General features: G+C 56.9%; 5 protein-coding genes across 10 annotated transcripts; 2 read left to right on the top strand and 3 right to left on the bottom strand.

Moving 5' to 3' along the window:
• The first annotated feature begins 400 nt into the window (after positions 1-400).
• On the top strand, positions 401-3,615 carry VPS4A (vacuolar protein sorting 4 homolog A). Its single transcript, XM_015292679.4, has 11 exons — positions 401-486; positions 642-753; positions 821-968; positions 1,049-1,110; positions 1,291-1,410; positions 1,619-1,775; positions 2,012-2,160; positions 2,308-2,389; positions 2,527-2,746; positions 2,825-2,965; positions 3,248-3,615. Exons 1-11 carry the CDS (start codon positions 466-468, stop codon positions 3,347-3,349), a joined length of 1,314 nt encoding a protein of 437 aa, XP_015148165.2. The 5' UTR covers positions 401-465; the 3' UTR covers positions 3,350-3,615.
• On the bottom strand, positions 3,566-8,582 carry GCOG8 (component of oligomeric golgi complex 8). Of its 3 annotated transcripts, none has more exons than XM_040707210.2 (5): positions 7,378-7,734; positions 6,960-7,167; positions 5,886-6,704; positions 5,510-5,678; positions 3,566-4,186 (listed from the first exon to the last, which is right to left on the bottom strand). In XM_040707210.2, the coding sequence occupies exons 1-5, from the start codon at positions 7,689-7,691 to the stop codon at positions 4,029-4,031; spliced, it is 1,668 nt and encodes a 555-aa protein (XP_040563144.1). In that variant the 5' UTR covers positions 7,692-7,734; the 3' UTR covers positions 3,566-4,028. The 3 variants fall into 3 exon arrangements, with proteins under 3 accessions (XP_040563144.1, XP_040563143.1, XP_025010014.2); XM_040707209.2 differs by lacking the exons at positions 3,566-4,186; positions 7,378-7,734 and adding exons at positions 4,970-5,394; positions 8,563-8,582; XM_025154246.3 differs by lacking the exon at positions 3,566-4,186 and adding an exon at positions 4,970-5,394.
• NIP7 (NIP7, nucleolar pre-rRNA processing protein) lies at positions 7,782-9,131 on the top strand. The gene is made up of 5 exons (NM_001277489.2): positions 7,782-7,862; positions 8,186-8,272; positions 8,362-8,500; positions 8,584-8,724; positions 8,811-9,131. The coding sequence occupies exons 1-5, from the start codon at positions 7,807-7,809 to the stop codon at positions 8,928-8,930; spliced, it is 543 nt and encodes a 180-aa protein (NP_001264418.1). The 5' UTR covers positions 7,782-7,806; the 3' UTR covers positions 8,931-9,131.
• A 343-nt stretch (positions 9,132-9,474) lies between these two features.
• Positions 9,475-11,993, bottom strand: TMED6 (transmembrane p24 trafficking protein 6). Its single transcript, NM_001282172.2, has 4 exons — positions 11,739-11,993; positions 10,449-10,575; positions 10,117-10,268; positions 9,475-9,804 (listed from the first exon to the last, which is right to left on the bottom strand). Exons 1-4 carry the CDS (start codon positions 11,991-11,993, stop codon positions 9,580-9,582), a joined length of 759 nt encoding a protein of 252 aa, NP_001269101.2. The 3' UTR covers positions 9,475-9,579.
• Positions 11,994-13,067: 1,074 nt separating this feature from the next.
• On the bottom strand, positions 13,068-20,881 carry TERF2 (telomeric repeat binding factor 2). Of its 4 annotated transcripts, none has more exons than XM_040707005.2 (10): positions 20,675-20,881; positions 20,494-20,589; positions 20,197-20,327; positions 19,817-19,903; positions 19,140-19,199; positions 17,911-18,749; positions 17,290-17,514; positions 15,701-15,786; positions 14,942-14,994; positions 13,068-13,995 (listed from the first exon to the last, which is right to left on the bottom strand). In XM_040707005.2, exons 1-10 carry the CDS (start codon positions 20,850-20,852, stop codon positions 13,837-13,839), a joined length of 1,914 nt encoding a protein of 637 aa, XP_040562939.1. In that variant the 5' UTR covers positions 20,853-20,881; the 3' UTR covers positions 13,068-13,836. The 4 variants fall into 4 exon arrangements, with proteins under 4 accessions (XP_040562939.1, XP_015148031.2, XP_015148032.2 ...); XM_015292545.4 differs by having other exon boundaries at positions 17,290-17,670; XM_015292546.4 differs by having other exon boundaries at positions 19,140-19,286.
• Positions 20,882-22,319: the final 1,438 nt, after the last annotated feature.

A 22,319-nucleotide genomic window follows, 5' to 3' on the forward strand; every position in this document is an offset into this window, starting at 1 on the left:
GTATTTATGCTATGTGAGCTGCGTGTGCAGCACTTTGCCCTCCATCACCGCCTCCCAAGGAATCCTCCAAGGGTTTCTCCCAGCAAATGTCCCAAACAGCCCAAGTTCTGCCCTCCCGAAGCGCAGGGAGCGGCTTTGCTGACTCCTCCAGGAGCACAGAACTGCCGTTCGGCACTCGCTCCGCCCGACACCGCCCCGACCACCGCCCCCCGCACCGCACCGCACCGCGGCTCACAGCTGAGCGCGGGGGATGCGCGCCGTACGCGTGCGCGAGGCGTGTGGGCGGGGCGTCCCGGGCGGGCGCGTCCAGCCCGTCCTCTGCCGTACCGGCGGGCTCCGCCAGGGGGCGCTGTAGCCGCCGCGCACAGCCGCAGTCGGGGCGGTCCCGCGGGCCCCCGCTGCCGCCGCCGCCGCCGCCGCCGCCGGGCCGGGTCGCGCCAGCTGCGGCCGCCACCGGGCGATGAGATGACAACGACCACCCTGCAGGTACCGCGGCGCGCCCGCCGCCCGGGCCCGGCCTCCAACCGCCCCGCCGGGCCGCGCCGGGAGGGCCCGTCCCGTCCCTGTGAGCGGGCCGGGCTGCGGGGCGGGGCGGGCCGCGCTCGGTGGCGCCGGGCTCAGTGCGCCGCGTCCCCCCGCAGAAGGCCATCGACCTGGTGACCAAAGCCACCGAGGAGGACAAGGCCAAGAACTACGAGGAGGCGCTGCGGCTGTACCAGCACGCCGTGGAGTACTTCTTGCACGCCATCAAATGTGAGCGGGGGGGCGCGGGGCGCGCGGGGCTGCGGGGCTGACGGTGACGGCCGGGGCTCTCCTGCAGATGAGGCGCACAGCGAAAAAGCCAAGGAGAGCATCCGCGCCAAGTGCGTGCAGTACCTGGACCGGGCCGAGAAGCTGAAGGAGTACCTGCGCAGCAAGGAGAAGCAGGGCAAGAGGCCGGTCAAGGAGGCACAGAACGACACCAAGGGGTGCGTGGGGCTGCCCCCCTCCCGGTGGGGCCCGGGCACGGCCGCCGTGACCGCATCCCTGTCCTCTGCTCTCTCTCCAGGAGCGACAGTGACAGCGAGGGTGAGAACCCGGAGAAGAAGAAACTGCAGGAGCAGCTGATGGGTGAGGGGCTGCGGTGGGCACAGCGGTGCTCGGCGGGACGGCGGTGTCACAGAGAATGGTGCCGTGGGGGCACTGCTGGGATTCGCAGCCAGGACTGCTTTGTGCCGGGGGGTCGGCGTGGCTGGGTGGGGGTTTGGTGGGCCGGAGCTGTGGGCTCCAGCTCTCCTCTCTGCCCCGCAGGTGCCATCATGATGGAGAAGCCCAATGTGCGGTGGAGCGACGTGGCTGGGCTGGAGGGAGCCAAGGAGGCCCTGAAGGAAGCCGTGATCCTGCCCATCAAGTTCCCACACTTGTTCACTGGTGAGGGTCACTGGCAGCTCCAAGACTGCCGCTCGGCCGTGGAGAGGGGCCTCGTGCCCCACAGCGAGGGGCGGCAGCTGTGGTGGAGGTGTACGTGCAGGGAGGTGACCCAGAGCAGAAGGGATGTGTGTCCCTGCTGGCCCGAGGTCCCTGTGCAGATCCAGTTTGTGCAGTGCAGGAGAAGCTTTGACGCTGGGCTCTGTCGCAGGGAAGCGCACGCCCTGGCGAGGGATCCTGCTCTTCGGGCCTCCTGGCACTGGGAAGTCCTACTTGGCCAAGGCCGTGGCCACTGAGGCCAACAACTCCACTTTCTTCTCCGTGTCATCCTCGGACCTGATGTCAAAGTGGCTGGGAGAGAGCGAGAAGTAAGGTGTCACCAGGGCTGTGGGCTGGCCAAGGGATGGCTGCCCAGGGGGTGGCTGCTCTCCACGCACCGCGTTCCCCTCCTTGGTGCAAGCACAGGGCTCTGGGGTAGGCAGGGGCAGGAGGAAGCAGTGGTGCGTAGGGCTCGTGCCCCTCTGCAGTGGGTGGGCAAAGTGGGGCTGTGGGTCCTTGCCTGGGGCTCTGGGTGGGGGCACCCACCCCTTGCCTTTGTGCCCAGGCTAGTGAAGAACCTCTTTGAGCTGGCGAGGCAGCACAAACCCTCCATCATCTTCATCGATGAGGTGGACTCACTGTGCGGCTCCCGCAATGAGAATGAGAGTGAGGCGGCCCGGCGCATCAAGACAGAGTTCCTGGTGCAGATGCAGGGTGAGTGGGACTTTTCCTGGCGGGATGAGCTGCCCGGGACCTGGACACCCTTTGGGTAGGGAACGTGGGATGGGGTGGGTTTGGGTGAAGCAGTGATCCTCTTTGGGGATGGCTCTCAAGTGTCCCCCCTGCTGTTTCTCTGGGCAGGTGTGGGCAACAGCAGTGATGGGATCCTGGTGCTCGGTGCCACCAACATCCCCTGGGTGCTGGACTCGGCCATCAGGAGGAGGTGAGCAGGACACAATCCCTCTGCAGTGCCCAAAAGCACAGTACTGCACTGCACTGGATACGGCTGCGAGATTTGGCAGCGCAGGGCTGTGCTGGGGACCACAGCCACTTACCCGTGCCCACCTGTGCCACACTCAGGTTCGAGAAGCGCATTTACATCCCACTACCTGAGGAGGCAGCCCGGGCCCAGATGTTCAAACTGCACCTGGGCAACACCCCACACTCTCTGACGGAGGCTGACATCCACGAGCTGGCACGGAAGACAGATGGCTACTCTGGGGCTGACATCAGCATCATTGTGCGGGATGCCCTGATGCAGCCTGTCCGCAAGGTGCAGTCAGCCACGCACTTCAAGAAGGTGAGTTGGGTTCCAGGAGCTGTGCTGCTGAAGGGGTGGGCACCGAGGCTGTGTTGCAGCACTGCCTGCCTCCGCCAGGTCCGCGGTCCCTCCCGCACCAACCCCAACCTTCTGGTGGATGATCTCCTGACGCCGTGCTCGCCTGGGGACCAGGGTGCCACCGAGATGACCTGGATGGAGGTGCCCAGTGACAAGCTGATGGAGCCCATCGTCTGCATGGTGAGTGGACCAACCAATAGTAATCAGATCCTGCTGCGTTTGGGCCCGTCCCCAGCACAGCAATGCTGCCGCCCCGGCCCTACCGGTTCCCCTGCCTCCTCCAGAGCCGCCACCTGCCTCAGGGCCTGACGCAGGCACATGGCAGCTGGGCGCTGGTGCCCTCCCCAGCCCCTCTGGGGGCATCGCCTGCCTGGCAGCAGCACCCTAGCAATGGGCATGCCCCCAGCATGTTACCATCCCCCCAACCTCCACGTCTGAGCTGCCGCCCCTTCTGTATTGCAGTCGGACATGCTGCGCTCCCTCGCCACCACCCGCCCCACCGTGAACACCGAGGACCTCCTGAAAGTGAAGAAGTTCACAGAGGACTTTGGGCAAGAAGGTTAAGGGCCGTGGTGGACGGTGGGGCCCCGCCGCTCCCAGGCAGGCGGCCGTGCCAAACGGGTTCATCTGCAGCTCACAACCCAACCCATCTCACTTCAGCACCAGGCAGGGACGGGGGCATGCTGCCCTGGCAGGGCCGACATTAACAGAGGTGCCCCGGCGCTCCTCTGCTCCCCACTCTTCTTCCTGCTCCTTTTTTATTTTTTAAATTAATGCTGCTTTGGGTTCTGTCTTGTTTATATGAAAATAAAAACAATCCGAAAGCTTCAGCCAGTGCCTGGCCCCTCCCTGAGGCACAGCTGCCCCACAGCAAGGCTCTGGGGGCGTGGAAGGGCCCAGCGTTGGGGATACCCTCTCCTCCCCCGCTCCCGCAGTCTTTTGCCTGCTACAGGGTACTCCTGCGGCGCACAGAGCAGCCTTCCGCCCCACAAGGAGCACGTTCTATAAGGGCCTCTGGGCGCTGGGACCCTCCTCGTTTCAGTCCATGCCCAGCAGCCCGCAGCTCCCAGCCCCTTCCCCTCCCGCGGTCCAGGTGCTGCAGGAGAGAGGGGCGGTCCCCTCCTGCACAGCCCCCTTTCCCAGACCGAGAAAGGAAGCTCCGAGGCCGGCTCCAAGGGGCGGTGGCGGCCGCGGCCACATCCCAGGGTGCCGTACCGCTGACGGGGCTCCGTCTCCGCCGCCCTCAGTCGAGGAGCTGGCTCCAGGCGGTGTTGGCGAAGGTGCGGCTGTCCATGCGGTCGATGAAGAGCACGCCGTCCAGGTGGTCCATCTCGTGCTGCACGATGCGGGCTGCCCAGCCCGTCGCCTCCCAGCTCACCGGGTCCCCGTTCTCATCCACGCCTGCGGCGGGACGGCGCGGGTAGGGCCGGGGCCGGGCCGCGGGGAGAGGGGACGGGAAGAGGGGCGGGGGAGGGGGGAAGCGAGGCCGTACCGGAGACGTGCACGGCCCAGTGCCGCGGGACGCAGGCGGAGAAGCCGCGGATGCTGGCGCAGCCCTCGGGCGCGGTGACGAGGCGGCCGTCCAGAACGCGCAGCGCGGGGTTGACGAGGAGCCGCAGCGGGAAGGGCTCGATGCGGTGCGCGCGGCGGAGCGCGGCGGGGTACTGCTGGCAGCGCTCGGGCGGCAGCGCGGCGGCGAAGACGCGCAGGGGCACTCCGAGCTGCGGGGCGCTCAGCCCCAGGCACGGCCCCCCACGCAGCCCCGCCGCCAGCGCCGCCGCCAGAGCCCGCAGCTCGGGGCCGCCCAACCGCTCCGGGGCGACGGCGGCGGCGGCGGCGCGCAGCACCGGGGCGCCCACCTGGCACGGCGCGGAGAAGGGCGGCTTCGGAGGGCCCCGCAGCCGCCGCCGCAGCGCCTGCCAGTAGGAGCGCTCCTGCACCGCCGCCCAGCCCGTCCCCGCCTCGGCCCCGCAGCCGCGGGCCTGCCCCGGAGCCCGGCCCGGCAGCAGCCGCCGGCACAGCACCGCCGCCATCCCGGCGGAAGTGGCGCGGCGCGGCTAGAGGGGCGCCGGCGGCGGGGAGGACGAGGACGGGCGCCCCCTGCCGGCGGGGAGGAGCGGCGGCGCTGGCGCGGCAACGACGGCTCGGCGGCTTCGAGTGGGAGAGCCACGGCAGAGACCGGGAGGCCGCGCGGGTGGCACAGCTTTATTGCTGCAGGCCCGGCCCGGCCCCACCCAGGGGGACACATGGGGACCCCTGTGCCCGCAGAACAAGCGTTCCCACCCGCAGCGCGGCTGTCCCGTCTCCGCAGCCCCCAGGTCACACCGCGGGACGTTCCCCTCCGTGCCCGCTCCCATCCAGCAGCACAGCCCCCGGTGCAGGGTCCACGGGCTCCTCTCGGCCCTGCTCGGGCGGGGGCTCCCCTGGCCCAGTTCCCTCTGGCTGCGTGGGATGCAGTGTGAGCGCAGGGCTTTGTGGGGACGGCTCTTCCTCACCGGGCGGCAGCTCTGCCTCCTGTGCTGGCAGGACAGGGGCCAGCAGCTCCCTGAGAGCGTCCACGTCAACGCAGCCCAGGTGGCCGTAGCGCTGCAGCTGGGCCGGGGGGATGCCTACGGGACACAGAGAGAGGGGTGGGCACAGCCCTCCAGCGCAGCGCCACTAACACCGCATCCCATGGTGACAACAGCATCTCCCACTTTATTCCTCCCCACAGTGGAGCCTTACCCAGCGCCTGTGCGATCTGAGCCGGGGGAAAGAGAACCTGGAGGCAGCGGTTCAGGTAAGGAAGCAGATCTTCCAGGAATGCTGCGCAGAACTGGACAAAGAGCTCCTGCTCGCGCCCGCTGAATGCCGCCTCCTCTGCCCGGTGGAAGGCCAGGATTATTTTGGTCACCTGGGGCAGAGAACAGAGTCATTAATTCCCAGATCACAATCCCCAGGCAAATCCAAGGGCGTGGAGAACCTGACGCATGAAACAGCCACTTCCCCTCCACAGCACCAACCCCAAGGCAGCATTTTGGGCACAGAGACCATTTTCATTTGCTGCTGCTCTGTTTCACCACCACAAAGCAGGAGCCTGGGTGCAGTCCCAGCACCTCACCTTGCCAAGGGCATCCTTCAGGCAGGCAGCCACATCCTGGGCCAGCGCGATGGGGCAGCAGAGCCGCAGGTCATTGAAGGCGACAAGGAGGCCATTGAGGAAGCAGGCAAGGGGCGGAAAGTCCAGCAGCACCATGGGTGGCTGCAGTGTCCCTGGCTGGGCTGACGGCACTGGCACCGCTGCGGCACTGCCCAGCACAGCTGGGGCAGAGATGAGCGTGTAGGAATTCATCTCCTCCTGGAACTTCTCCACCGCCTCCTCTACTGCCTTGCTGAAGGTGGTGGCAGCGACGCGCTGGAAGATGGGGGCCAGCTGCCCACGGAAGTCAGCCCCCACCCTGCTAAAGGAGAGGCCGAAGTACATGCATTGCCCCAGCAGTGAGTCCAAGCGGCTGCCCACTCCTCTCTGCAGGTCACGCTCCAGCACCTGCAGGAACTCAGAGACCTTCTGCAGCACCCAACCATGGAAGATGGCCCCCTCATTGAGGGAGGGCTGCTCGGGGGCCAGGAGTGGCTCCTCATCAGAGAAGATGGCACGGTACTGTGTGATGATGTCAAAGAGGTGGACGCGGCAGGCCTCGACTGTCTTGGTGAGGTGGAAGTAGGGGTCATCCTCAGGGATGGAGGCCTGGATGGAGCGCAGCCAGGCATCCCGCGCCTGCAGGAACTTGATGCGCAGCTCGGCCTCTGTGAAGACATCCATGCGCCGCAGATAGCCGATGACCCGCAGGCAAGTGGGCAGAGGGATGTTGGTGCGGAGCTGCTGGATGAGCTCGTTCAGCATCAGCTGGGTGGACTGCCGCACCTCAGCCACAATTCCCTGTGAGGAGAGAGCCTCAGTGGTGGGATCAGTGGGCTGAGGCCAACAGCACGAGCCTCAACAAGACCAAGTGCCAGCTCCCACACTTTGGTCACAACACCCCATGCATCAAGAAATACGGAGCTGTGGCATTTGGGTCTAAGCGGGCATGGCGGGGATGGGCTGACAGTTGGACCTGGTGATCGCAGCTCTTTTCCAACCTTAATGATTCTATGACTGTGGGACAGCCGTGCAGCAGGGGCAGCATGGCCCTACCTGGATGACGGGGATGCTGCTGTACTTCTTCTCCAGCCGGCGCACGTAGGCCGCCAGCTCCAGTGCCTCCTCATAGTAGCGGTTACGCACACAGGTGTCCATGAGCTGCGGGATCTCCAGGATCTCGAGGATCTCTGTGTGCCGGTTCAGTGTCAGGCTGTTCATCCGCCGGCTGCAGGCAATGGCCTCGGCATCACGCATGAAGTTCCTGCGGGGCCAGGAAGGATCAGCACAGGGCGGGTGGAGGGGTACGCCCTGGGACCTCCTTAGCTACTCTCCTGCTCTGCCGCTGACCACAGTCTCAACACCGGGCCCGGCAGAGGCCTCAGGGCACCCACTGCCCTTACCCACCTCCAGACGTTCCCGCACCTTCTCAGCTCTATCCCCAGCGCCCCCGAGCCTGGCCCATCCCGCTCACCGGCAGGCGTCCTGCAGGGCGGGCAGGCGCTCCAGCAGGCTGCCCAGACGGCTCTCGATGCCACCGAAGCCGCGGCCGGCGCGCCCGGTGCACTCCGCGGAGCGAATGAAGGCGCGGTAGTGCTCGAAGGCCAAGCGCCGCGTCTCGGCTCCGACCCGCTCCCGCTCCGCCGCCAGCCGCGCCGGCTCCCGGCCCAGCTCCGCCAGCCCCAGCGCCGCCAGCTCGGCCACATAAGCGGCGAGCTCAGCGCCGCCGGGCCCCGCCGCCGCCGGGCCGCGCAGCCAGGCAAGCAGCCGCTCCTCCTCCGCCGCCATCGCCGTCGCCCCGCCGGCACGGGCCCACGCCACTTCCGGCTCCGGCACAGGCACTTCCGGCGCAGGTACTTCCACTTCCGCTTCCGGCGCGGCGGCGCGTGTGAGGCGCGCGGCGATGCGGCCGCTGACGGAGGCGGAGACGCGCGCGGTGTTCGAGAAGCTCGGGAGATAGTGAGCGGCCGGGAGCGCGGGAGGGCAGCGGGGCGGGGGGAGCGCTGGGGCCCGGCTGGGGAACGATGGTCCCGGAGGCGCGGGCACGTGTCGCGTGCGGGAACAGCGGGGCTGACGGGGAATGGATGGGGTGAAGGACGGATGCGGGCAGTGGTGGCGGGGCACAGGGGGTGCCGAGGGGATCGCAGCGTGGTTGGGTTGGAAGGGCCCTTACAGCCCCTCCCCTGCCGCTGGGTGACCCCCAGCTGAAGGGGAGGAGGCAGGAAGACCAGAGGTCACTGGGGGAACACTGAGGATGGATCTGATGTAGTTTTTCCCTGCAGCATTGGCGAGAACATCCAGCTGCTGGTGGACCGGCCCGATGGCACCTACTGCTTCCGCCTGCACCGTGACCGCGTGTACTATGTGAGGTGAGCTGGGGTTGGGGTAGCTGTGGGGCACAGGGTGAGCCCACGCAGCCCTCCCAGCCTACAGCTGCTCTATCGCTGTCTCCGTGCAGCGAGAAGCTGCTGAAAGGTGCTGCGAGCATCCCGCGGGACAGCCTGGTGGCACTGGGCACCTGCTTTGGCAAGTTCACCAAGACACAGAAGTTCCGGCTTAGTGTCACTGCCCTGGACTTCCTTGCACCCTATGCCAAGGTGGGATGTGCCCCCCTCCCCAACACCTGCTTGTCCCTGGTGCCACCCTTTTGGCAGCTCACCTATTTCTGCCTCTCTCTTAGTACAAGGTGTGGGTGAAGCCAGGCTCAGAGCAGTCCTTCCTCTACGGCAACCATGTGCTGAAGTCCGGCCTGGGCCGCATCACAGAGAACACGGCACAGTACCAAGGCGTGGTGGTGTACTCCATGGCTGACGTCCCGCTGGTGAGTGGCCTCCCCTACACTTCCCACTCTAAGGGTATAGATACTGGGCTGCAAAACACTCCCTCTCCCCTCTTCTTCTTCCCCAGGGATTTGGAGTAGCTGCAAAATCCACCCAGGACTGCCGGAAGGTGGACCCCATGGCAATCGTGGTGTTTCACCAGGCAGATGTTGGGGAGTACGTGCGCAATGAGGACACACTGACTTAGGGCAGTGCAAATGCTCAGGAGCCACAAGCATTCCTGGGCAGAATGGACTTCTCCTGCATCATGCATGGTAGCAGCACATGGAGCCACAGGGAGCACACCCCAAGCAGGGAGCAGGGGCTGGGAGCAGTTGTGCTCACCGTGGCAGTGTGGAGGCACCAGCCCTGCTGTTGTGGTTGCATAAAGCCTGTTCCTTCTTCCTAACTGCCTCTTGTCTCATGCAACACCTTAGGGTGTCAGTCCTGAGGCCTGGCTGCACGTTTGGCTGCCTGGGCTTGGTGCAGCAGGCAGCAATTCACAGGAGGGAGGCAGGAACACAGCAGATAGCTGCCTGCAACCACCACTTCACAAAATGGGGTCCTAGCCAAAAGGGGCAGGTTGAAACACTAAAAGCTGGTAAAGACACACTAACACAAAGTTGAGGGTTTTTTTTTTTTTTTCTTTTTCTAAAGGGGATTTTACTTAAAGGTGGGAGGTGAGCGAGCTCTGCTTCCAGCTACACCACCCTCCTCCCCAGGGCAGGACCTGAGCATTCTCCTTCTGCTCTGAGGGAAGCAGAGGGGCTGATGCAGAGGTGCAGGCAAGCCCCTCAGTCACTGCTGCAGGTGAGTGCAGGTGGGGCTCCTGTGGGCTGTGCTGTGTCAGGGAGCTGTCAGCACCTCGGCTTCCCAGAGCTCTGCACATTGAAGAGACGCTTCAAGAAGTAAAGCTGCAGGACCCCAGAGAGGACAATGACGCAGCTCTGAGCCATCGACCACCAGTTGACATAGTGGTAGTTGGACTCGAGGAGGAAGGAGTCAGCCCCTTTCCTCATGCGGGCAAAGTTGTAGAACCTCCACATGTGGAAGACATGGACCTGCAGTTTCTGAATGCTGTCCTGCAGACGTAGCCCAGTAGGAGGAGAGAAAGGTGCTTACCAGCCACGCTCAGGCAGATTGTGCTGCTGAGGAGCTGGTAGAGCCCTTGCAGGAACATCCATTGAGCCACCAGCTTGGTTAAACACCACGTTAGGCAGCAGCACATCAAGCGGTGACAAATGCCCTTCCTTGGTCCCTCAGAAAGAACTTGCCCATCCCTGCCACGGGGTGCTGCTGGAGGCCGGCACTGTTGCATTCAGTTCCAGCCTGTTTTTGTGTCTGCCTGACCCCTGTGCTGCCTCAAAGCACTCTGTAGCAGAAGGAGCACTTACCCTGATGGCATCCAATGTGTCGTTCAGCTGTTTCCTCTCTTCTGGCTGATCCTTTTCCATGTTGTAGCCATCATAGTAGACACCGAAGTTGAGATACACCTGCACAAAGCCAAAGTGATTTTGCCCATTGTCCAGGCACAGCTGATAGAAACCTGCAGAGAGAAGGGGAGGTTTTATTCCCTACGCTGTTTCAAGACAGTGCTGCTTCTAGCACTTAATGCTGATGTGTGCTGGCAGAGAGGGCACCATGACCACACAACGCACATCAGCACTGTGGGGAGCGCACACCCCACAGAGCCCACCCAGCCCCAGGGAACATGGGCAGCAGGGACCTGTCTCCTTGGTCAGGAAGTTGATCTGTCCTCGCACATCCTGGGAGGCGCCGAGCTGGAAGCCATTGGGGTCTCTTGCTGTGGCCAGGATGTATCTGCTGTTGGCAACGCCCGTCGCCCGCTGCACCTGGAGGTGAGAGATACCCAACAGCAGGGCTGGGCCACTGCCCAAAGGGGACACCTGTCCTTGGGGAGGCATCACCTAGGGGTCTTTTATGCCTGATTCACTTGGGAAAACAGAAGGCAGGAGTCCAGCAAGGTCCCCTCTGCTTGGCTGTCACTGGGAGCTGAGGGTGCTGGCTGCGCTCTGAAGCATTAAATGCCTCCTGCCACTGCCAGCTACACATAAAGGGAAAACAAAACCCACAGCCTTGAGAAGCGTCACCTCTCAGTTCTTTGTCCTTGCCCACAGTGCTGCTGGCACTCAGAGAGGTAGGGGACTGTGTTGGGTCACTGTCAGGGGTCCCAGGAGGGGAGAGCAGGCTCCAAGCATGCTCTCAACCCTGCAGAGCAGCTCCCAGCTGTCTGCTGGCTTTGGGGCTGAGCAAGAGCATGGTTGGGGTCAGCTGGGTTTGTGCTACATCCTGGGGCTGTTCCCACACGAGCACTGCGTGGCTGCTCTGCCAAGCACGAGGTGGTGGCAGCTGTGCCCCCACGCTCCTTCAGCCAGCAGTGTAAACAGGAGATAAAGGGCTCCGGTTTCCCTCGTGGGAAGGGGACTGAGCACACGGACAAACTGATACGGCTGCACCTGAGACCTTCAGCACTCCTTCCAGCCGTAGCTCAGAGGGAAGCTGAGGTCCTACAATGGCCTCCAGCCAGCCCAGCACTCCCGCAGCGCTGAGCTTGCCCCATTGAGCTCCCACTGGGTACAGGGCCACCACAGCCAGAGCACTCTGTATCACCTCACTCTGAACATACTCATGGTTTTCAGTGTGTGTTTGAGAATAATAGATGGGATTGCTGATGAGAAAGCAAACTGCCTTAAAAAAAAAAAAAGCTCAGTTCCATAGGACCAGCCATTGAAGTTACACAGCCATCCCCTGGTGCAACCAAGGATGTTCCCCTCTGCCCTGAGGACAGCAAGGCTGGAGTTCAACAGGCACATGGCTGTTATTCTACAAAAGCTTCTTTCATACATCAGCCTCACCACAGGACTAAGGAGGAAGACTGCCCACCACAGGGCCACAGAGCTACTGCTCGAGGCCAACCCAGCACAGCCCTTTCCCCCAGACCCATCGGCAAAGCATCACGATCACAACTTCACAGGACGTGTCCCACAGCACTCACCTCAAAGCTGAAGAAGAAATTGCCACTCTGGTGTGCGAACTGCCAGAAGCACTCGGTGGTGCCAGCGTGGACGATGATGGCAAAGTCATAGCGGTCGGCCCCACGGAACAGGGGCTCATCGCTGGTCCTGCTCAGGGGCTCAGTCCTGGGGCACACAGCAGGACCTGGCAGCCCCAGCACCAGGAGCACCAGCAGCAGCATGCTGCTTCCAGCTGGGCAGCAGCACAGAGCCGAGGCAGCGGCGTTATCAATCATTAACTGCGCCTGTGCTGCCGCACAGCACTGCTCAGCAGGAGCAGGCTCCACTCCTCAAGGTGATATTGGTGCTCAGCAGGACTTGGTCTGCTTTGTGCATGTAGGATCTCACCCAGCTGAACCCTTCTGCTGAGGGCCAAGGCTGCTGCAAAGTGCCACAATCACCAGCAGCATCTCCTGGCTGCACAGCACTGGTCCAGGTCCCAGCCAGTCTCATTCTGCTTGCAGACTAATGCTGCCAGTACTTGTGAGCAAAGCAATTAATCACACTGGTGATTCCTGCCCCAGCGCATGGTTCTCACCAAGCCCAGAACCGGCCCCTGCGAGCTCAGTCCCATCTATCTGCAGCTGTTCCAGCACAAGTAGTGTTACAGCAGCAGAGGGAAATGCACAGCCACAAGCAGGTGGCAGGGGAAGCTCGTTCCAGCAGCTGCTGAAGGACAGAGGGGAAAGCAGGTGTTTCCAAACAGACTGCTACCCAGCACTAACTCCACAGCTGCTTCAGTGAGCCCAGAGCATTGAGTAAAAAAGAAACAAAACCCTCCCAAAAAAAAAGAAACTAACATAAAGAAGTAGACAGAACAGAGGGTGGAAGTAGGTGCTATTCCAGTAATCCCTCCAGATTCAACTCTACAGCGTTGGTGTAGGGTGCATCTGCAAGAGGCCCCCCCTTGGCACCTCTGCTGCTCCTTGCAGAACTGCCTGGCTTTTGTGCATTGGCTCACAGCACACATGAAGTCCCCAGCTGTAAGTCCAGAGGCCATGAGATAAGTAAAAAAAGCAACAAGCCTGGCTGGGCTTCCCCAGCATTTCTAGGGTTTCTATACCCAGTCACTCTCACCCACAGCCAGTAGTGTGCTTTTAGGAAATGCCCCTTTGACTTCAGAGACATGAGACTTCAGTGCCTTCAAGGTGGCACTTCACACCTTCAGAGTATCCCTGTTCCACCCCCTACCACCTGCTGTTGACAACATCCCAGCAGGCTCAGGCAGCAAATGGACAGGTCACTACACAGCCAGGGCTCCCAGCTGCCTCACTGCTATCAGGGAGGCACAAATTCACATATTACAACTCTTGAAACTCATCAGCAAAGAACTTTATTTTATAGAAGATACTGCTCAGTCATCTGAAGGCAAGAAACAGTACCCTCAGGGCTCATATGCTTGCAGGGATTGCATACAGGATGCTGTTACCAGGAAGGAGACAATAAGTCACAATCAACATCATTGAGCACTGGATTGTTTAAGATGGGACCAATCAATATTTACTTACTAAAAAAAAAACACACTGCTTAAGTCTCAGAAAGTTGTGAGGGAGAGTCCTACCTGCAGGCTAGAAAAACATTTCTGGGAGAAAAATTGCCTTGCCTAAACCTCTTCCCAGAAACTGTGGGACTGTGTTACCTCTCCAAAGGAGAGAGTACAAATGGATGAAACAAAACTCCAACAGTTTAGACAAGTGAAACATAAAAACAGCCACTGACAGTTACCCAGATATTGTCAGATGGCAGAACACAGGACATCTCAGCAGCCCATCAGATTGGCCGCAGTTGTCAGGTAGGAAAAGGAATTCCCAATCCAGGCTATTTCCTAGCACATGCATTCAAACTGCAGCTTCTGCCAACTGCAGAAGACATAAACCTTGCAGCTACAACTCGAGACACAAGGCTCCTCAGGAACCACATCTGACAAGAACCATGTGCTGCAGCAGCCTCCGGTATGACGATGCAGAGGGGCTTACCACACACCAGGGAAGTGCACTGCAGCTTTGCTGCTAGTATTGCTATGGTCAACCTTTTAAGAACAAGAACATTTTAATACTGAGGATCCCGTGCTCCCCAGCTTTAGGCGATTCCCAGCTTTTTCATGGTCCGATAGCGATCCTTGATCTGCACTGATGTGCGGTTCTGGAAGGGGTATTTCTCAGAAATGGTCTTCCACCTCCCTTCTCCATACTTCCTCACTCCGTCTTTGATCCACTCGCTTTCCTGTACTGTCCATTTCTAAAAAAGCAGGTTAGCAGCATTCGGTGAGTTTAGAGTACAGTCTCATAAAGGAGTTATACAGCACAGTTCTCAGCACATCATCTCCTTCCTAATCAGTTTTCCTTTATCATCTGTGCTAGGAACATGGAGGAAAGGCAGAACTGTTCTGTCAAAAGCACACAAACATCCAAAAAATCACTTCATTGTAGATGAGCTCTCATAACTGAGATAAGAATAACACCAATCTCCAGCACAAAGTCAAGTAATTCTGCTTCTCAAAATACAATACTAATCACAGAAGAGGAATTATCAATTGATGCAACAGCAAGCAGAGATACAGAGTGCTCAATGCCTACCTCCCACACAGCTGCACAGAGGCAGTGTTAAAATTGCAAGGTCAAGTCTGCTGAATTTTTGCATGGAAGGCAAATAAAACAGAATTGCAGAAAGCAATCACAAGCACAAAAGCACTGCTTTGTGTACAGCTGCACAAGAGATGCAGCCATTCACCTACAAGTAAAGCTGACAGTTATTAGGAGCTGTTGGAAGGTAACAGCTGCCTCATGTATGTCCCTCACCCGAACAAGATGCTGAACCTCTCCAATGCTTGCTAACCTACTTCTTCACCCTGTGCACCAGGGAAGAGCAGCTTTGCTCAAATACACAATACCTGATATGCAGGAGGCACAGAACCACAACTATCAAATCTGTTTTTAAAAGAGAAACTCACACCAGCTCTGTAAACACAAAGACCCAGACAACTAACCATGCCTCAATGCTGCAAGGTCCCAGCAAGAACCACTCTCCAGCCCAGCCTGTGTGCATGGTAGCAGCTCAGCCTGCTGCAGGGGACTGCACCAGAGTACCCTCACCAACATTTCCAAACATTTTATAGCTTGCTTTTCTCTACAGACATGTTCTGATTTCAAACCCTACAGAAAGGCTGCAAGAGCTCTAACGTTACCTGTTTCTTGGAACCATAGACTGTGGAGTTGTTGCTGCTTGTCTCAGTTAATGCTGAAAAGCAAAACAAGAGAATTACATTGTGTAACAATGCAAATGTCAGGACAGACATTCCTAAGAGATGGCCTTTGGCTTAACTGCCGAGCTCTGCAGTTGCTTACAATGAGAAAATTCCATGACACACAATAAAACTACATTAATTTATCCCTCTCTTTTCTGCAGTCTCTCTCTTTTAAACCCCGACTGTGTTACAGAAAGCTTCCCATTAAGACTGGCTTTGTTTTAAACTAGTCAGTATGTCAAGAACAGGGGCATATACCCAGAATGTGGCTATACTCTGTGCAGAGGCTGGAATTAGGCATTCTGGACCCTCATCCACTCCTTTTAACTAGCAGTTCCAGCTAAGCCATGCACGTAGCCGCAGAGGTAGCTAGACCAGAAAATTCATCTGCCTGAAAAGGTAAACTTAACCTTTATTTCATGACTACAAAGCAGGAAAAGGGAAGGAGATGTATTTCCAATATTTGCATCCTTTACGTTGAGCACAGTTAGTCTGAAAGTTGAACAGGAGGTCTTGCTACATGTTTCAGGCTAAGAAGAACAAAACCCAAATATCTCAGCATTAGGCAGCTGACCACTTTTTTTGGGGGGGGGAACCAGCAATCATAAATCAGACACAAAAGGTAGCAAGGCATCTACAAATAAGACACAAACCAGGATTATCATCAGTTAACACCCATGACTGCAGATCTGTATTTACCTGCATCTGTAAAGAGCTCATCTTCATCACTCCAGCTGTCTTTTCTTTCTTCACCATATGAACTATTCCACCTTTGTTGAGAGGACCTGAAAGCAGGCAAGCATTTACTTCAGCTAATGGCTAGTAAGATTTTGGTGGAGGAGTGCAGAGCCAGCTAGAGCACAGCAGGCAAGTAATGCAGAGAAACAAACCACAAAGCAATGTGTAAACAAGCCGCCTCCTCCACTCCCCTCAAAGTGGGGATGAGTCCTTAGGAGCCCCTGCTGGAGGCTACCAGCTCTATCTCACTCAACTACAAGTGGCATATTGTATTTTGTAATCTGCACTTGCAAAGCCCAACAACCTCATACTAACACCAGTAAACCAACAAGCACCGAGCTTTCCAGACCACCACATACAACACTAACTCAACAGCAGCTTAGGGCAGGAAGACTGTAGAATTTCTAAGCATCGCTTAGAAATTTCCACTATTAGAAATTTCCACTATTAACACTGAGGGCAGCTAAACTAGAGGAGCCTTTGTGAGGGAACATGCCTCAGTGCTGTTACCTGCTCCCACGACTCAAGCACAAACAAGTGAAATTAAGTTAGGCACTTCAGGAATACTTCCTGAAGTTCATGCCTGGCTATCACATCCAATACAGCTGGATGGAAATACAGTCTCAGTGTCACCTCTGGTCATTAAGCTTAGCTCTGGGCAAGGCATGTGAGAGATTTCACCACTGCTCACACTAACGCACGCTGCATCATAGCACACGATGCTTGAGGCCACTCTGGTGCTTCAGAGCAAGACAACATGTCTCCAGAGAAGCTATACAGAACACAAAGATCTGTACTGTCCACCTTCAGAAACTAAACCTTAGGCTCTTAGCAATCTTCAGCCAGGGAACCATGGGTAACTGTGATTTATTTCTCCTTCTTTCAACACAAAGTTCTCCTCAAACAACCTTCCCAGTTTCACTCCTAGAGGTCCAAAGCATCACTGCTGAGCATCTCTGCTAACTAAAGAACAGCAACTGAAGCAGGAGGCAGTCACACCGTTGCTATGGCTTGCAAAAGGAGATACTCTTGAGACTTAGCTTAGGCGTCTCATACCAGTATTAATCTCAGACATCAGCCAGTGAGCATAGTTGGCTGTTTTCTGTGGGAAACACAAAAATTAAAAATCTAAAATCACTCTATCTCCTTCACAGCAGTAATTTCAGCTATAAGGTAAGCAGTAACAAATTCCAGGAACAGTCAGAAAGCTCCAACTAAGAGCTTCTTAGCCAAACGTGTTTCAGGAAAAAAAAAGTTGGAGATCCTACTTCTCAAAGGGCAGAAATGCTACCCCCACCATGAGACGGTCAGAAACACCCACCAATATTAATGGCACTGGCTGGCTGAGTGCTGCTGGATCACTGTCACCTCTAGTAACCAAACAGCAAGTTATAACAAGTTTACTACACATGCTAGTGGACAAGGAAGGCAAATATACTTGTATTGAATTAAAGAAAGGTTTCTTGTCATTCACACTGGTAAAGTTACTCTACATGAAAATAGTGGGTGCAGATTTGATCACAGAACAAGAAACAGGCTTCATACTCAACCTTTTAGTAGATACAGGCTGGTCAGGCAATTCCTGAACAGGTCTATAGGCAGAAGATACAACGCGTTCCTGAGAAGAGTCTGGACTTTCACTTGACTTGCTGCACTGGCTGCCTTGGTCCATTATCATTTTGCTTATAGTGAACAAACGTTTGCTCTTATGGGGTATTTCAGGAGAGTCTAAGGTCTCAGAACCTTGATTCTTCTCTTCTTTCCGTCTCTTGGTTCTGTGGGATACAGAAGGAGACATTTGCTGGGGGGAAGGCAAGTCTGTTTCATCCAGTTTGTTGAAGAGTGCATCTGAATCCGGGGAGTTGGACAGCATCTTGAAAGCTTCTCTCAGAACAGAAATTCCGTACGTGGTTACAGTTCTAAAGGGCGTCCTACAAAATAAACAAAACTAAGCAGCTTGTAAGTATTTCACCTAAATAGTTCCACTTCACTGATATCAGTCTTTTCCCCATGCTGTGACCCTCACCAATCCACTGTGACCCTATGGTGCAAATAAAATCTACTAAGAAGTCAATCCCAACCTTTCTGCCCACCCTCCTTACGGACACTGCCAAGGCCACCTAGCACAGTCAAATTTTATCTACAGCACAGGGCCAGATTTCTCCGCCCACCTTTCCAGATCCCTGGAGGACACTCCTGCATGCACTGGAGCTGCAGCTGCTGGTTGTTCAGATATTTCCACAGGTACTGAAAAAACTTTGGAGCTCTTAACAGCTGCTATTCTAGGCTGAGAAGCCGTTGGGTAACTAGCACTTTTCATAGGCTCGGAAGCGCCCACTGTGTCCTTCACCCTTTCAGCAGGGCTGGGTGCCCTCACCACATCTCTGGCTGTTTCTGCACGCTTTGGAGCTCTTACAAGGTCCTTCCTCCTTTCAGCAGGGCTGGGTGCTCTCACTGTGTTTTTCACTGTGTCTGCACACTCTGGAGCTCCTGGAAGGTTCTTTGTTGTTTCAGCAGGGCTGGGAGCTCTCGCCACATCTCTTGCTGTTTCTGCATGCCCTGGAGTGCCCACTGGGTCCTTTGTGCTCTCAGCAGGGCTGGGCGCTCTCACCACATCTCTGGCAGTTTCTGTACACTTTGGAGCTCCTAGCAGGTCCTTTGTCATTTCAGAGGGACTTGGAGCCCCCATCACATCTCTTGCGGTTTCTGCACATCTTGGAGCTCCCTGAGAATCCTCTGTACTTTCAGCAGGGCAGGGAGCTCTCACCGCATCTTTCACTGTTCCTACGTGCTCTGGAGCTCCTGTCGGGTCCTTTGCCATTTCAGGGCAGCTTGGAGCTCCCGCCACACCTCCTGCAGTTTCTGCACGTCTTAGAGTTCCCACTGAGTGCTTTACCCTTCTTAAGGGCTCATAAGCTTCTTCCTGGTCCTCTGTCCTGCTTGGAGACTCAGGAGTCACTGATGACCGCTTTGGTTCTTCAGCATGTTCTGAATTCAGACTCTTCATCATCTTTGATGGAAAAAAAAGCACATAACCATTAAAATGATAACTCACTGCAACACCATTCAACTTTGTGCTCTAAGGGCATTTTAAGCTGTTACTTGCAGTTCACTGAGCACTACGTACAGAGTTCATGCCTACCAATTAAAGCCTGTAACAGTTGAAAAGCATCTCCAACTGCTTAAACCTTCTACGAACAGATTTAAAGTATTTCAGATTTCATCTACTATTAATTAGGTACTTAAACACTGCAACAATTTTCCACGTACAAGCTAAATTACTGTATTTAATTGTCTCATGGAAAGACGAGAATTCTCCCTATTTCATGCCCCATCCTACTGCACACGAGGGCAGAAGCCAGCACAGGGCTGGAAGTAAGTAAACAGGGCAGACACACACCGTTACCAGCAGCGGCTCCGAGGTATCCACGTAGGTCTTCAGGAACTGAAACATATACTGCTGGAAGTTCACATATGAGAAATCTCTGATTATTGGATGAGCACGATTCTTCTCCCGGATGATAGTCTGCAACTCAGTCCTCTTTTTCTGAAGGAGGCAAGAATGCTCTGAGTAGTTATTGGGCCTGTAAGTGACAACCTGAGGAAGTGGGTCTGGGTCCCTTTCCTACTGGATGCATGTAAGCCCAACTCATTTAGGCTGACCTAAGGTTAGGAAAAAGTTCAAAGAACAGGAGATTCAACTGGTTCTGTTTGCTTCCAGTGCCCCAGACCATACACTGCATACAGACAGGAGTGGGGCCTCTTCCCACCCTCCTTGCCAGCTCCTGCTCTAGCATGTAAGCTTGAGTTTGTGCTGAGGCAAAGAATGAGCGAGGGAACATGTGTTAAGAGTACACTCTGAAGTGACAACCAACAGATCAAAGAAATGCTCAATGCTGAGGATTCATCTTTCAAGAGCTCATTTCACTTCACTACCTCTACTTTTTCTTTTGCAGATTTACCCAAGGTTCTTGCCTTGCAGTGGAACTTATGGCTGTGGTAGAAGTCACAAGTCCCCCATAATAACCCACGAGCTGTCACAGCCCTCATCCATCTTTCATTCGGGTACCACCTCACCTGATTTCCAGTATCCTTCTCCATATGTCTCTTCAAAACTGCCAAAGCTTTACTGAACTCTTTGTTTTTTATGCAGACAATAACAGCCTACGAGAGGGGAAAAAAAATACCAATTTCTCTGTTGATACTGTGTTAACTCTATTCCCAGATAGAAAGCACATGCAATAATCACCACAGCACATAGGCAACCATCTGGCTTTCAGAGCAAGCTAGCATTCAGTTCTACAGTAAGTGATGAAGAAGCACACAAACTGAAGATATGCATTTGCAGCCAGCCCACTGCTAATTATGACAGTTCTCATGTTACAAAACCACTGTTGTTCACAGAAAACTACATGAACACAATACACAAGCAGTGTATTTATTAGAAAAGGTCTTACAGCTTCCTTCAGTACTTTGTGGATGAGTTCTATCTTCTTTTCAGGCACGCTGAATTCTTTTGCAATCAGCTGCAGGATTCCAATCGCTGACTCAAGAGGAGTGAGCTCTGTCTCTTTATCGAAGGTGCAATCTACAAAAATTCACAGCCCGTGGTTTGAGAAACAGACACAGAAGTGTTCGGGTTGATCATAAGTTCTAGAACTACTGATAAAAACAGGCAGAGTGCCTACGGCACTCAAAGTCCCTCCGGGGGGGCCGTAAACCTACAGAGGCACCGCCTGATCTCAGGGACCCACCTAGGTTTTCGCCTTCCTCGATCCGCGACAGGAACTGCATGACGCGCAACATCTGAGCCACCGCCGGCTCCCGCTCCAAGGGCCGCACGAGCAGCGCTGCGGGACGAGAGGTGTTACAGAGGGCCCGGCCCCCCCAGCCCCGCCTCGGGCCTCCCCCTGCCCAGCGCCCGCCCCCCCGCACCCTGCATCACATCGCGGAGCTGACGGAAGTCGCGGTTCCGCCCGGCACGGTAGGCCGCCACGGCCTGGTGGAAGTAGAACTGCAGCACCCAGCGGTTGACCGCCTGCTCGCGGTCGTCGCTCCGCGTCGACGTCTTCTCCTGCTCCTCCATTGCGGCCCGCGACCGCTTCGCCGCCATCCCGCCAGGAAGTGACGCGCGGCGCAGCCGGAAGTGACGACGTCGACATCACATCATAACCACCCCCCCACCCCTCCCTCTGTGCCACAGCTTTTATCGCGAGAAAGGATCCCGCGATCACCGGCGTGACTCGCGCCAGCCCCGCCGCGCTGCTGCTGCTGCCCCCTGGCGGGCCGGAGGTGCGGCCGGGCCCAAAGGCGCCCCTCTGCGGGCCTAGGAGGCTTTTATCGACTCGTCGCATCCCAACCACTCGCAAGCCCCTTTCTCTGCCCTGTTACAGGAGAGGTCATAGAATCATAGAGCTGGAAAGGACCTCTGTGGGCCATCTGGTTCAACTCCCTGCAGTGAACAGGGACACCCATAGCTCGATCTGGTTCTTATTGCCCCTCCAGCCTGGCTTTGAATGTTTCCCTCCCTTGCCCTGCTAGCCACATTGGTTTTTGTGCAGCCCAGGATACGGCTGGCTTTCTGGGCTGTGAGGGCACAGTGCTGGCTCGTGTCCAGCTGCCACCCACCTGTGCCCACAAGTCCTTTTTGGCAGGACTGTGCCCTATCCTTTCAGCCCCCGGCTGGTGCTGGTGGGCCGGGCGCTTGGCTTCAACCTCAGGAGGTTCTCCTGGGCCTACTGCTCAAGCCTGTCTGGGTGTCTCTGGATGGCACATCCCAGCACCACGGGCAGTGCTGCCTGTCGCAGGGAACCCAGCAGGTGATCCAGCAGGTGATCCAGCGGGCGAGCAGCACAAGCACCCTGCCGGTGCCATCCTGGTGCTGCAAGCTGGCCCTGGGGCCCTACTGCCACACCGTGCCTCATCTCAGAGGCTGCTTCACCTCAGGTGGAAAAGCACATGGAAATTCCTCTCACGTGAGGTTATCCAGGATACTCCCTGCCCTCCACCCCTGGCCAGAGGAGAAGGAAACGCACATGAGAAAAATCCGCGTGTCAAGTGGAAAACAGTAAAACTGGGAGGGGATTTTATTGGTAGACAAAGGGAGATAAAAATAACCGTGTGAGGCCCAGCGGCAGCGGCTCACCCCAGGTCAGAGGGAGCTGTGCAACGGGACGGCGTCACGCGACCAGCGCGGTGAGCACGGCTGCAGTAGGAAGGCTGCAGAGGGAGATAGGGACGGCTGCTTCCTGGGCTGAGACGAGATGGCAGAGCGATGTGCTTTGATTAGGATACCTCACCATATGAAATTCCATGAGCAATGTGACTGAGCTCTTTCTGTGTCACAGCATGTAAGGACACGGGACAGGGACAGGACTCCTGAACTTCACCTCTCTCTGTGATCTGAGGATTTTGAGCAATTGCATTTACTTCTGCTATGAGACAGAAAAGAGTCCTTGGAGCCCTTTCTCCCATGAAACGATGAAAGCGTTCTCCTGGAGCCACATGGGCAGAGCCATGCAGGGCCTGTCTGCCGCCTCTGGCCCTGTGGAACTCAAGGAAAGCAGCAGAGCTGTGGCTC

Source organism: Gallus gallus, chromosome 11, assembly GCF_016699485.2.
Source record: "Gallus gallus isolate bGalGal1 chromosome 11, bGalGal1.mat.broiler.GRCg7b, whole genome shotgun sequence".
Classification (NCBI taxonomy): domain Eukaryota; kingdom Metazoa; phylum Chordata; class Aves; order Galliformes; family Phasianidae; genus Gallus; species Gallus gallus.

Excerpts from the sequence above, each read along its gene's own strand:
- TERF2 (NM_001271892.2), bottom strand. The coding sequence starts at position 20,852 with ATGGCGGCGAAGCGGTCGCGGGCCGCAATGGAGGAGCAGGAGAAGACG. Across the intron at positions 19,287-19,816 it reads AGAAGGATACTGGAAATCAG|AAAAAGAGGACTGAGTTGCA; the intron begins GTGAGGTGGTAC and ends TGCCTCCTTCAG. Across the intron at positions 17,671-17,910 it reads TCCTCCAGGGATCTGGAAAG|GACGCCCTTTAGAACTGTAA; the intron begins GTGGGCGGAGAA and ends TTTATTTTGTAG.
- NIP7 (NM_001277489.2), top strand. The coding sequence starts at position 7,807 with ATGCGGCCGCTGACGGAGGCGGAGACGCGCGCGGTGTTCGAGAAGCTC. Across the intron at positions 8,501-8,583 it reads TCCTTGCACCCTATGCCAAG|TACAAGGTGTGGGTGAAGCC; the intron begins GTGGGATGTGCC and ends CCTCTCTCTTAG. Across the intron at positions 8,725-8,810 it reads CCATGGCTGACGTCCCGCTG|GGATTTGGAGTAGCTGCAAA; the intron begins GTGAGTGGCCTC and ends CTTCTTCCCCAG.
- TMED6 (NM_001282172.2), bottom strand. The coding sequence starts at position 11,993 with ATGATTGATAACGCCGCTGCCTCGGCTCTGTGCTGCTGCCCAGCTGGA. Across the intron at positions 10,576-11,738 it reads ATTTCTTCTTCAGCTTTGAG|GTGCAGCGGGCGACGGGCGT; the intron begins GTGAGTGCTGTG and ends TCTCACCTCCAG. Across the intron at positions 9,805-10,116 it reads ACACATTGGATGCCATCAGG|GACAGCATTCAGAAACTGCA; the intron begins GTAAGTGCTCCT and ends CTACGTCTGCAG.
- VPS4A (XM_015292679.4), top strand. The coding sequence starts at position 466 with ATGACAACGACCACCCTGCAG. Across the intron at positions 1,411-1,618 it reads GTTCCCACACTTGTTCACTG|GGAAGCGCACGCCCTGGCGA; the intron begins GTGAGGGTCACT and ends GCTCTGTCGCAG. Across the intron at positions 1,776-2,011 it reads TGGCTGGGAGAGAGCGAGAA|GCTAGTGAAGAACCTCTTTG; the intron begins GTAAGGTGTCAC and ends CTTTGTGCCCAG.
- GCOG8 (XM_025154246.3), bottom strand. The coding sequence starts at position 7,691 with ATGGCGGCGGAGGAGGAGCGGCTGCTTGCCTGGCTGCGCGGCCCGGCG. Across the intron at positions 7,168-7,377 it reads GCCCTGCAGGACGCCTGCCG|GAACTTCATGCGTGATGCCG; the intron begins GTGAGCGGGATG and ends CTGGCCCCGCAG. Across the intron at positions 5,679-5,885 it reads TGAAGGATGCCCTTGGCAAG|GTGACCAAAATAATCCTGGC; the intron begins GTGAGGTGCTGG and ends TCTCTGCCCCAG.